The sequence below is a fragment of the Leptosomus discolor genome, chromosome 4, assembly GCF_034619465.1.
Source record: "Leptosomus discolor isolate bLepDis1 chromosome 4, bLepDis1.hap2, whole genome shotgun sequence".
Lineage (NCBI taxonomy): Eukaryota > Metazoa > Chordata > Aves > Leptosomiformes > Leptosomidae > Leptosomus > Leptosomus discolor.
Window position 1 is genome coordinate 42,670,191 of NC_141394.1, and position 12,835 is coordinate 42,683,025.

At 35.9% G+C, this 12,835-nt stretch overlaps 1 protein-coding gene across 3 annotated transcripts in view; it reads right to left on the bottom strand.

Annotated features, from left to right (window-relative positions):
* The window catches only part of RAPGEF2 (Rap guanine nucleotide exchange factor 2), a 186,519-nt gene that overhangs the window by 73,354 nt on the left and 100,330 nt on the right, over window positions 1-12,835 (bottom strand). For 2 of the 3 annotated variants that reach the window (XM_086464717.1, XM_086464715.1), the window contains exons 6-7: window positions 12,382-12,549; window positions 9,712-9,729 (exon numbers count right to left, since the gene is read on the bottom strand). In XM_086464717.1, coding sequence (XP_086320843.1) covers window positions 9,712-9,729; window positions 12,382-12,549 — 186 coding nt within the window. The remainder of the gene's footprint in view (window positions 1-9,711; window positions 9,730-12,381; window positions 12,550-12,835) is intronic. The other variant, XM_086464716.1, reaches the window with a different exon arrangement.

Consider the following 12,835-nt stretch of genomic DNA (forward strand, 5'->3'; position numbering starts at 1 on the left):
TAACAATGTTTTTAACAACAGCAACACAAAAATTAAAGATCAACATGCCTTTTGTATTCCTGCAACATTTGCAAGGTCTTAGTTATTACATTTTACTTGTAGGATCAAAATCTTATTTAGTACCTATGTTTGTGAAGTCACTTCATGTGATGTTTAATGGATTTACCTGTGGTTTTTACACAAAGCAAATGGTTATTACTTATGCAAGTCTAAAGTTTAATGCTTATAACACATCTTTGAAAGTATATTAACATTATTAAATGTTAAAAATTAGATATTAAAATTTGATATATTAATTACTTCAATTGGCAGAATGATCACAAATTAGTTTAATCTCCTTAACTGTTTCAGTACTTCAGGAGTGGAAAAAATGCAGTCTGTTAGAACAGACGAAGTTTTTCCCAATGTTCATAAAATTTTCTCACTTTGGTGTGAGGACAAGAGTTAAAGATGACGTGTTAATTAAATCAGAGAACATGACAATGTGCTTTCTGCTTTTAAACTGTAAAAAAAAAGCATTAAAGCAAAAAAAGTAAATGCTCTTTTAAGGTCAAGCATTATGATATTGGGCATATAGGACTAGCAAGGTCCCTTTAGCAGATCTAAACAATACTATAACATCCATACCTGCCGGGGACAAGGTTCACTACTGAGACACAAATCACCTTACTATCATGGAGGAAAAATGAAACAAAACAAAAGACGCACAAAACCCACACACATCATTGTGTCATATCAATTTCACAGCAGGATTCCAGGAACACAAGTTCTCCATTTACGTGAAACACCCCCCAAAATTTCATGTTCTTCATTGTGTAACAGTGCAGAAGAACTTCATGGAAGCTGGATAACTACATACCTCTTTCATGTGTATGCTACTGCTGCACTGTTAAAAGGTACAAACAAAACTGAGGGATTTTTCTGAGGTCAATCAACTGCCCAAATTCTAGACCACTACATTCTTTACCAGCCCCATTGAATCCTGTTACACCTGAAACACGCTGACATGATTGGATTGCAAGGATGATTGTTCTGGCACAGAACTGAATATATCTGAGACCACCCAAGGCAGGGGAACAATTATCTAATTTTTCAGTATAAAATATTAACGAATTAAAACCAAACAAACCCTAGATTTTTCCAGTCTTCTCTAAATACTAGATGGTTTTCTGCTGGGTTTTGTTGTTTATTCATTGGGAGATTTTGGCAGTAGTGGAGGGGAGTATTTTTGTTTTAAGCAAATACGATATGCTTTCTAAGAATTTTCCTTGAACTCACTTAAAAGGCTTAAGGGAGAACTTGGAACTCTCATAAATATGTTCAAGGTGCAGACATAGACGGGACTGGCAGAAAAGGTCCAGTCTCCTGTTAGGTTTCCAGATTCCCCAAATAACGGTGGAAATTGTGTGTCACTTTTACTATCACATGCGATGTCAAGTTCTTTCTGTCCACCTTCTTGAATGATTCCTTGCACATCTCCTGGAATAACTAACTACTTGTCCCTGGTATTTCGAGAAAGTTTAACTTTCATTCTTGCATTGCCTCTGATTTGCTCCTTCCTCATTCCAAACTCATTTGATACTCATGCACCAAAACCCATCATGAAAGGGTCATGTTTAAATGTGCTGGAATAGGTTCCAGTCTTTGGTGGAGCCTTTAGGCCTGACTATAACAACAATATTTCAAAATACGGAGAAAAAGTCCTGCTTTTTTTTTCTTTTTTTCCTTCACAGTAACTGCAAGACCAGTGAGGAACTAACATATGCCAGTTTTCCAAGATAAAAGAAGTATTTGCAAACCCAAAATAGAAAGTGAAAATAATTCCCCTTCTGGACTTAGAATCATAGAATCATTTAGGTTGGAAAAGACCTTTAAGATCATAGAGTTCAATCATCAACCTGACACTTCCAAGTCCACCACTAAACCATGTCCCTAAGCACCACTTCTACAGGTCTTTTAAATACCTCCAGGGATGGTCACTCCACCACTTCCCTGGGCAGCCTGTTCCAGTGCTTGAAACACTTTAGGCGATGAAATTTTTCCTAATATCCAATCTAAGCCCCCAACTTGAGGCCATTTCCTGTTGTCCTATCACTTGTTACTTGGGAGAAGAGACCAACACCCACCTCACTACAATCTCCTTTCAGGTAGCTATAGAGAGCAATAAGGTCTCCCTTGAGCCTCCTTTTCTCCAGGCTAAACAAACCCAGTTCCCACAGCTGGTCCTTGTAAGACTTGTGCTCTAGACCCTTCGCCAGCTTCACTGCCCTTCTCTGGACACGCTCCAGCACCTCAATGTCTGTCTTGTAGTGAGGGGCCCAAAACTGCACACAATATTCGAGGTGCAGCCTCACCAGTGCCAAGTACAAGGGCACGATCACTTCCCTGGTTCTGCTGGTCAAACTATTTCTGATACAAACCAGGATGCTATTTGCCATCTTGGAACTCGGAATAATCAATCTTTCCAATATTTCAGTTCTATACGCACTTCCTTAGTTGCTCAGGATACTAAACTACCACTTTTATTAATATTTTAGTGCTTTGAAATTCACTCAGCAAACTGATAATTTTAAATTACTCAAATCAAATACAAAAGCACTATTAAAAGTACTCAGAAACAGAACCTTTTGTGGAAAGATTGACACCAAATACTAAACATTTTATCTTTAAGTCACCATGTCAAGCACGGCTTACATAACAGTGGCTCAGATGCCTGGGACAAAAATGAACTGACAGCTTCTTTCCATGCTTTAGTGGGCAAATGTCCACATTAGGACTATCAGACATGATGCTCATCTGTACAGAGATGCCAGTGTTGAAAGGATGTGTATTGGTATTCTACAAATATAATGCATAGGCAGATCCCATTTCACCATATGTACTTTATAAGCAAACATTGTTTCTAAATGACAACTTTATACTCTTACACTAATGAGTGTATCCTATTTAAAAAAATACTCAAGAACACACGTGTGAGTGTGTGTTTTCTAATCTTCCTCAGCTCTAATCAAGTTTAAGTGGTGGAAATTCGATATTTGTATTTTGTTACATTATGCAACAATCAGTAGAAAAGAATTATGAAAAATTCATTTTTCTGCTTCATGAACAACTTTCTGCTTTGATGAGAAACCTCACGTTTGGTTTTATATCTACATCTTGGAAAAGCAATCTTTTATATAACACAAAAAAGCAAGTCAGTAACAGCAAAAAACTCATACTACCTTGGAAAAATCGATGCTATTATTAACCAAAGTTTCACATACACATGGTCATAAAGTATCGGCAACTCTACAAGCTGTAAACAGGACCTAGTGTCAGTAATGTATTTAAAAAAAGAAACTCTGTAATACTACTGACACTTCAGTTGCAGAAAATACTGCATAGCTTCGTTTTTCTTTTGAATTTCTAAATCTAATCACAATTACAGATCCAGTTATGACATCAATATGAGCCCTTCCAAAGGGAATGGAAGAGCAGTAAATCCCAACAGATATATGAGTTCTGCAGCAGGGATGATGTAACATATAAAAATAGACATCCTCTGACAGAAGCTGCAAGTCGAGTAAATAACACATTGCATGTCATTAATTTTGCATTAGCTTGCCAGTAGACATTACTAAAAGGATGATGAACTAACAATTTTGTTTTGCTTCGGGTGCTACACAAAATAAAATGATAGCATTGCTCATATATTAATAATAATGCATAACATAATACACAACTTTAAACAGTAATAGCCCCTTACAACACAGATGAAGGAAGGGCACTGCGTGGCTAAAAAAGTTGTGTTTTGCCACAAAACACAGAACATAGGGATGGGAAATATGTATTGTTGTTATAACATTACTAATGGGTGCTCCCATAAAGAAACATCCAACTTCTAAGCAAAAAAAAAAAAAAAGGTTAATGGGAACAGTCCAAATCATCTCAGGAATTTCATATTTCACACAAAATTACCCCACAATTTTTGTAGGGTCTCACTTCAAATTACACCTGCATATATAACACAATCACACGCTTACTAGCATTACAGCATGTGTTCAAATATTGCATATACAGACTATGCGTATCTATTTCGTATTTTGTATTACTTCCTAGTGTGATGTACATATCAATCTCATTCCAAATCATGAGCAGATTATCACCATCACGGAATAATAAAACATTTGCTTTTGAAATTGCATGCTGAATTTTGTAAATTAACAAAAGCAACTAAACAAATATCCTTCCTGGTAAAAGGACACTCGCACTTTGACAACGTTCATAGCTATCCCCTTTATTAATGGAACAATCAATACAGTAAATTTTACTTTAAATATAAACAGTAGAAATATTAAATAAATTATTTTATACTGAATTTGTTATCACTAGAGACAAATTTATTTGAGCAAACACGCATCTTTTGTGCAAATGCGATTAAAACACCCTTGCATACCATGCTACTTCCCATCGGCAATATACTACAAATTTAGGTGCGTACAATTATGTTTTTAATTACCATTTCTCTGCTTACACTACTTAAACTAGTTTGTTTCATAACAAAGAACAGAATGAGTCCAGTTCAATTTTCATTTATTTGAAGTGAGGTGACCTTTTCACTTTCATTTTGCATATGCCACATAAGAGAACTTTCTCAGCTTCCCTTTTCCTTGCTCTTCAAATTTTTCCTCTATCTGGGGGGAAACTAAGTTAGCATCAAGTTCAAAAACTAAATCTATTTAAATAGAATCAGCTGCCATAACTCATACAAGCCTCTAAAGCCAAAACCCTCAAACATCCTGATTCCCCAAACATTTTTGATGACCAAACTTACCCAACTACGATCCCCAGTAGTTTTTCTGCACCTTTTCTTCCTTTATAGACTGACTTGACATTTCCAAGGTCAAGGATGTTTAGAAAAATCATTTTCCCTCATGACCTCTCCATATCCTTTATGCCTTTGTATAAAATCAAGCTTTCAGTGTGTCCATACCTCCTTGTTCGGTGCCCTATCAAACAATTTTCGTAGACTTGGCAAATTAGCTCAGATGTGGTTCTTTCTTCTTAAAAGCAAGCTTTTTGTTTTGCTTTGTTTTTTAATGTGAATACTCACAATTATGTGGTTTGGTTTGTGGGTTTTTTGTTTGTTTGTTTTTTTGTTTTCTTTTTTTTATTAAGTGAACTTGTATTAGAATGAAAGTGCTAGATAATCCTAAAAATCATCAAGAACATTAAAAGCTGGAGCTATCTCCAGGCTTGAAAGACTGACAGTATTCCTTTAAACGGATTTTGTGAAGATTGGATATCTCACAACTGTTCCTACTGATTCAAACTAACATGACTGAAATTCTATATGTAATAAAGATGACCAAGTACCCAATTATACTGGCATCAATTTACTACCTAAAATACAATGCACTAACAATAATATGATATATCAAGGTATAGCACGATACAGTAAAGCCCACATTCTTAAGAGACAAGAACTTACAAGGTATCTCATGAGCATTTGTGGTGGTCCATGGAAAGACATCCAACAATGTGTATCTTACAACATCAACATAAATATGCACGCAGAGAAGCTATCATACTATATTGTTTTTGACATCTGTAACAAAGTCCTAAAATAGAATCAGGTTTTTTGAATTCTCATCTACTATGTTAACCCCAAGAAAACACTGCTTGTTATCTTGTACACTTCCACAGCGCTTCAGTAGCCACACACACTGGATAAAGGAAAACACCTAGGCTTTTGCACCAAATTCAGGCAGAAAAATTTAAAATTCATATTATTTTTAATCCTTCCTAAATGTAGAAATATGACATACATCACCTTTGTTGATTTCTAAAATGTAATTTTGCAGACAAATGAAAAGGCAAATTTATTTAATAAAACAGAACAACCTGAACACAAATTTTCAGTCCAGGAATTCTAGATTCAGCAGACAACGTGAATGCAAGTGCTACCAGGAAAAAAGGTCACTTTGACAACGCTTTGCACTAACTATTAGTTAGAAGATAGAGGCAGGAAGCAAGGTTTCTACAATTTACTACTAAGTAAGCAGGTTCTAATACTTTTTAAAACATAATATAAAAATTATAGGAAAACCCCTTATACTTATTTTTTCAGGGAGTCATGGCTGCAGATGAGACTTGACTCAGCGACATTTCCAGCCCTCTTCTCATTCATATTTTCAGTCACCTCCTTCAAATAAAATCCAGAAGGACAATACTTGTCTGCCCTTAATGCATCAGCACAATAGCTGTCTCCATAGCACAGTGTGTGAGGATAAAATTGTTACATGCTTGTAACTTGGGGAAGAGGCTGGGGTTATTGATGGCTCCATGCCACTCTTTTCCTTCCGACACCGGATAAACGGATTGTCACCTCACGTGAAACTCAAGCTGAATGGGATAAGAAAGGCCACTAAGGGCAGAGTCCTTTTGCAGGGATTTCAGCAGCTGGATTTAAAAAGTCTGGCTGAGGATGCACTAGCGGCAATTTTCATAAGCCTGTTAACTAATTCAAATCTGAACAGATTCTCACAGAGTAAAAAAAGCCATACGCTGTACTTTCTTCTCAGGGCTATTCACAGGTGCTTCAGTGTTTTATTTACAGGCCTGCCTGGATCTCTAAATATTCCCCAGTCAGCTTTGATATTTTGCCTTTAGCATAGTAAAGAATACGATATAAACTAGTAAAATCCCACATCCCAGTTTATGTATTGAGTCTAAGGCACAGAAGAGAGACTATCACAAACCAGGGAGTTATAAGTTACTACTCATAACCGCTATGCCACTAAAGAACAGCTTCTTATTTTGGACAAAGCTATTTTTCCTTTATGAACTTCTGTTAATTTACGCTTTGTCATTGTGAAGGACAATTTTTGCCTTAAACAACCTGTTTTGCAGATTTTACATATGTGTCTTAAACAAATCTGTTTTACAGTGCAAGTTTTATGTGTTGGCCCTAAAAACATCCTGCTTTGCAGCGCAGCCTGCTCCAGTGAGGGAAAAAGCCCTGCGAAGGTGGAGCAGTGCTCCCTCCTCAGAGAGAAGAGGGTGGAGCGGTGTTCTTCTTCAGAAACTTTAGTTGGGGCCATCGATAAAGGCGGGCTTCAGTTGGAGCAAGCTACACAACCTCCCCTATTCAAACGAACAAACCCTGCAGAGGAGGGGTGTTTCCAGACTTGGGGAGACCCACTCCCTTATCTACAAGTGTACACTGGATTTGAGGAGGTCCACTCCCTTATCTATAGTGGACAGAACCCCCTTAGAACCCTCAAAATGTTGCATGCTGTGCCTGCGCCCTAATTAGCATGGAAAGCAAGAAGAGGAGTGGATAACGTGAACAGGACTCATTAACATCAATGAAAAGGGACAATAAAAATACCAATATCAAGGCACAGGTGACCACTCACCACCGAAGAATCAAAGATCAGACCAGACCTGCAAGGCATCGCTGGACCCCAGGAATGGTGATATCTCTTTCTTTATTTCTCTCTCTTTCTTTCTCTTTTTTCACTCTTTTTTTCTTCTCTCTCCATATTATTAGATAGAATTAGGGAAAGCCATACTTTTATCCAATCTTTGAAATTATTATTTTATGCAATCTGTGAAATATTATTACTATTAAAGTGTTATTTCTGCCAATCTACTGACTACAGAGGGTTATTAACTCGCTACCTTTGCCGAGCAAAGGGTCTCTGCCGTGCAGAGGAAAATCCCTTTAAAAGAGAGAATACAAAAGATTCACCTACCCCGAAACCCACCAAGCAGGATGGGACAGTCATGTATTATATACATAATAAACAGCTCAGCAACACCCAGACTGGGCATGACCCAGATCCACTGAAGGAGACACAAAATTTACTGGCAGTAAGATATTACAAGAAAGTCTACCCTTTTTTAAATTCACCTCATAGATTACTATTCTATTTTAAAGTAAAAAAAAAAAAAAAAAATCAGCCTAAAGCAAAAGAAAAGCCATGTAGGTTCCCAGGAGAGGGTCCACACTTTCAATGGAGTCACTCAAAACAAGGACTTTTCACTGAAAACATTAAGTAGCCTTAAGTACAGATACACATAGAAAGAAAATCCACATTCAGTGGTTAAAATTGAATTTCTAATATTAAGTAAGGAGGTGTTAACACTTAATCTGGTTAAAGACAGTTTCTTGACACGTTAGAAGCACAAGCAAAATTTTTCTATCAAAAAAAATTCTGAACAAAGTTTTTCAGATTCAAGTAAAGACAGCTCAACCTAAACTTCCCAGGGTATTTTTCTTCCCTGAAAAAGAACAGATCCATTTTACCAAACTACAAATGGTGGCAAAAAAGATGCCATATTGTCAGTCTGATAAAACGTATTCATTCTATTTCCATACATTATGAACTTTCTATTTTCCTCACACTAGAAATCAGTGATATTCAACGTTAAATTTCACTTCAAATGGTCCTTCAAGCATTAGGGTAAATTATCAAAATGTACGAAATATTTCAAATTCATATTGTAATTTGAGAAGCACATTATCAATCAGACATAATATTTTAGTAGTCATAGGTTACTCAGGGTCATTCCACTGAAAAACTGGTGAGCACTGATCTGAACATAAGGAACTGGGTTCCTAGAAGAAATATACCACACATATTGAAGAAGGAGAGAATTTCAGCACAGAAGTCACTTGCCTATGATACTGGAACCATATTGAAATTTGAATCCTCTCAGTCTTTTAGATAGAGAAATTATTTGAACAAATGTGACATAGAAGGAACTTTAAAAATAAACACATTTCCTGACAAAGTATCAGAAGTCTTGACCCAAGTAATATTTGAGGAAAGGAAGAATTTTGAAGCTAAAAAAAACAGGTTTGTTTTCAGCTCTATCATAAGAGATTTCTCAAGCATAATAGTGGGGACATTTAACAGTTTGACAAGACACATTCCTGTCAAACGCATTTGGTGGATGCTCAGTATTTACTCCCTTTGGCATTGACAATGGCAATTACAAGCACAAGTTAAGTTTAAAAGATGCCACTCAGATCTTCAGATTACTTTGACTGCATTTGAGATCCTATGTCAGGCAAAACTTCTATATTTTGTTTGGTTTGTACCATTCCAAGATCCTTGACTCACTTGGGTACACTTTTGTCCCTAGCTTGGCAAGCCTGTGTTTCAAATAATGGTCATTTACACATACTTTGACAGGAGTCTACAAAATCCAGCTTCTTTATACCGAATCAGTACACATCATCGGAATGGAAGACAAGCACAAAGCACTGCTGCAAGTTTTCAGCTAACAAAACCTTTTTGTTGCTTCTTTGCTGCTTATCTTGTCACACTCCATTTCCCTGTTCTACTGACATACAGGGGCCCTATTTTTTAAATTAAAATCAAAGATTAAGTCCTCCATGTCATGGAAGAGATACTTGAGTAAAGTGTCTGCCAAACACTAAATATTGTATATATACCCTTTGTTTATTGTCCTCCATTTTTTTTTAAATCACAGGACATCAAAGCAAGGAAGAAAGGTCAATCAAGCCAGGCAAGAGACATTGTGCTGTCACCAAATTCCACATTTACATTAGTATTTTTATACCATGGTGAGAATGCTCAAGTATCAAAGCAAAGGCTAGGAGGCAATTTTAGTCATAACATTGCATCAGTATTATAATATCACACTGCAAACCCACAAGTAAACTGTTAGTGGACCATACACAGTAAATTACAATACCTGAGGTTTAGTGCATTCCTGTGAGCCAAAATGAAATGAATGCCATATAGGAGGAAAGGAAAAGATGAACATTATCAGACATGCTATAGTACATTCCACCACTATGAAGATAATGTTAAAATTAGGTTAATGAGGGTCCACTGTCCCCTACTAGTTGACTATTGCAGAAAGTCATGCCACAACTGAGACAACTGCATTGAATTTTTAAGTCTTGAAAAGCAGAGCCATGCATCTTCATTTAAGTTCTATGTTTCAAAGGAAAACTTTCTTCAGAAAATACTGTTTGAACTTTCTGAAGAAAAGCATTCAGACTACTGCAAATAAAGCATTAATAATTTATCAACAACGAAAAATTCTCATTCTACATGGTAACTACAGATTCAGCATAAAACAAAATATAAGAAAATAACACATTTTGTGAAGATTTTGAGGGTGCTATCAAAGCAGCTTTATTATTTTGAACCTCATGTACCTAACACCTAAACCAGAACACATCCACAAGGAAGAGCAAGCTTGGAAACAACTGCATCATATTAATTCTTTTTCGATTTCACTTTAACACATTATTTACTGCAATATCTGAACATCTGCATTTTTTTTAATGCTTCTTTGTTTATTTGTCCAAAACTAAGAAGTAAAACCAAAGGTGAAACAGATGCTGACAAAAGAATGGATGGGCAACAAGCCCACAAGATCGCAGCTATAATATGCTTTGAATTCCTATGTGTTTCAAAGAAACCTTGCTTTCTTCAGTCAATTTTTCAAGAAATTAAGACTAAAAAAGTGAGGTCAAGGGACATAAAATAGGAAGGGAGAAAAGACAATGCAGCCTTTAACATGTACAGTTAAAGCAACAGAAATAGTATTGCTAGTAGAAGTGAACAACAGAACAATGTATACAAGATCACCAAACACTGTAAAAATAGGAGGGAATGGGCCAGCATGGAGAGTCTTGACTACATTGTAAAACTAATTTAGGAAAAAAAAAAAAAAAAGTCAATCATATGCATCACATTACACTTTTTAAAGCATCATTTGACTGTAATTATTGCAAATTTTACAGTTTATTTGGCAATCTCTTCCAACTTAATATAAAATCTCACTGGCAATGAATTTCCCAACACATACACAAAATCATTATGAACTCGCACAACAGGATGGCACACAACGGGCTTTTGCTCTTAGCACCAGTTAAGCTTACAAAAACTCAGTAGGCATACCTAAAGTGGAATTTATACAACAGGCAAGGACCTATGAATGCAAATGGCACCGTGTGTAGTCTAAGTATTGCCCTTCTGGAGCTAGATAAAAAATGCACTAGAACTGTTTGCTAAGCACAACATACACAACTAAATAATACAAACAAAAGTATTTTTTCCTGTAATTCCTACAAAGTACAATACCACGTATGTATTTTTTTTCAAAACCAGACCAGTAAAATGTTTCATCTTCAAATCAAGTGAACTGGCTCAATCTGTATTAAATTTAGAGGCAATTAAAACTGCACTGAAAATTAAACCATTAAAAGCTGTTGTATAAACAAAAACAAATTGTTGGCATAAAATGTAATTATTCAACTCATGAGGAAAAGCCTGTATAATTAACAGATGTAATCAAACATCTACACACTTACAGACACACATTGAATATACAGGGAACTGGCAAACAAGTCAAGGAATAGGGATAAAGAGGTGAAAATGGAAAATCCTACAACTGCATTGGATCAAAGTCAGTATCTTAAAAATACTAAAGCTCTAATCCTGCAAATTTATATGCATGTGGCTTACATTGTGCAAAATTTAGCCCAATTCAATAAGATTAAATATGCACAGTTATTCATGCCGATGCCTTTATGGCTCTAGCAGATTTGGGTGCTTAAACAAATAAATGAGAGTCAAAGACAAACAGCTTTTCCAGTATTTTGCTTACAGTTGAAATCAATACTAAAACACACACATTAAGCTAACAGAGCTTTTCTCAATTTAAAAGCCACATAAAATATTTTGTAGAATAAGTTTTAATTATTAGTTTATGTTCATCTCAAGAAAGCCTGGAAACTTTCAACACGTAAGATTACCCCCCCAAAAAAAAAGAAATCAAGTAAAATGATCAAATGATCTCCCTGATGATGGGCAGACTACGTAGCTCACTGAAACCCAAGTATAAAGAGCTCTTGACACAGACACTAGTAAAGGTTAATTTGATATTTAAGTTCTGGATACCAAAAAGAAATGACAGGTTTAATCCAAGAATTTGGCCTACTGCAATGCAGCACAGTCCTTTTCAGGCAACAACTGTTATCATAAGCGTGAATGAGTGCTTCACTAACCGACCTCTTAACATTCTGCACTAAACTATTTGTACTGTAACTTAATATAAACAAGAAATGAGAACATAGTTTCTTTCACAATTTCAAATAACGACTGGAACATTAAGAAGTAATACATGACATTCATGGTCATAAGAAACACGCTTTCAACTCTGAACTAAGATGCAAGCTGCACATATGTTCACACACTGATGGAGCCAAATTCACAGTATTTTAAGGGGAAACCTCCCTATAGAAGCACACCTCTTTAAAGATATTAGCAAGTTTAGCCATTTTGATTGTTTTATTTTCCGTAATTTTCCTGTTTATGTTTTTGTTAACCATAAATACAGACAGCTTACCGTATGATAGCCTCTAGGCAGCGGTGGCTTCCCCACAGGGTAAGGGTCAACAGTATCAATAATTGTTTGTCGCTCCCCTTTTTGGTTGATTTTCCTAAATCTTCTTCGAGATTGCCTATGAGAAGCTTGACGCTGAAAATACTCCTCATTTTCATCCATGTAATCAACCTATAATAGATGCAAAAGAGTGTCACTTCCCACAAGAAATAAAAATCTTTCTTCTTGTTAGAAACACAACAAGCACTATTTTCAAAAAACACCAGTTAGCTTTGAATTTCCTGCATTTTCAGCACTAAAAGTGAAGGTACTACTAAAAATTAAAAAAAAAAAAACAACAAACAACAAACCAAACAACATCAGTATGAACAGCATCACTGAATACGACCACTTTTGAAAATTGACAGAAGAATTCTCACTTCCTCCTCCCCCTTCTTACTCTTGCACAAATACAAAC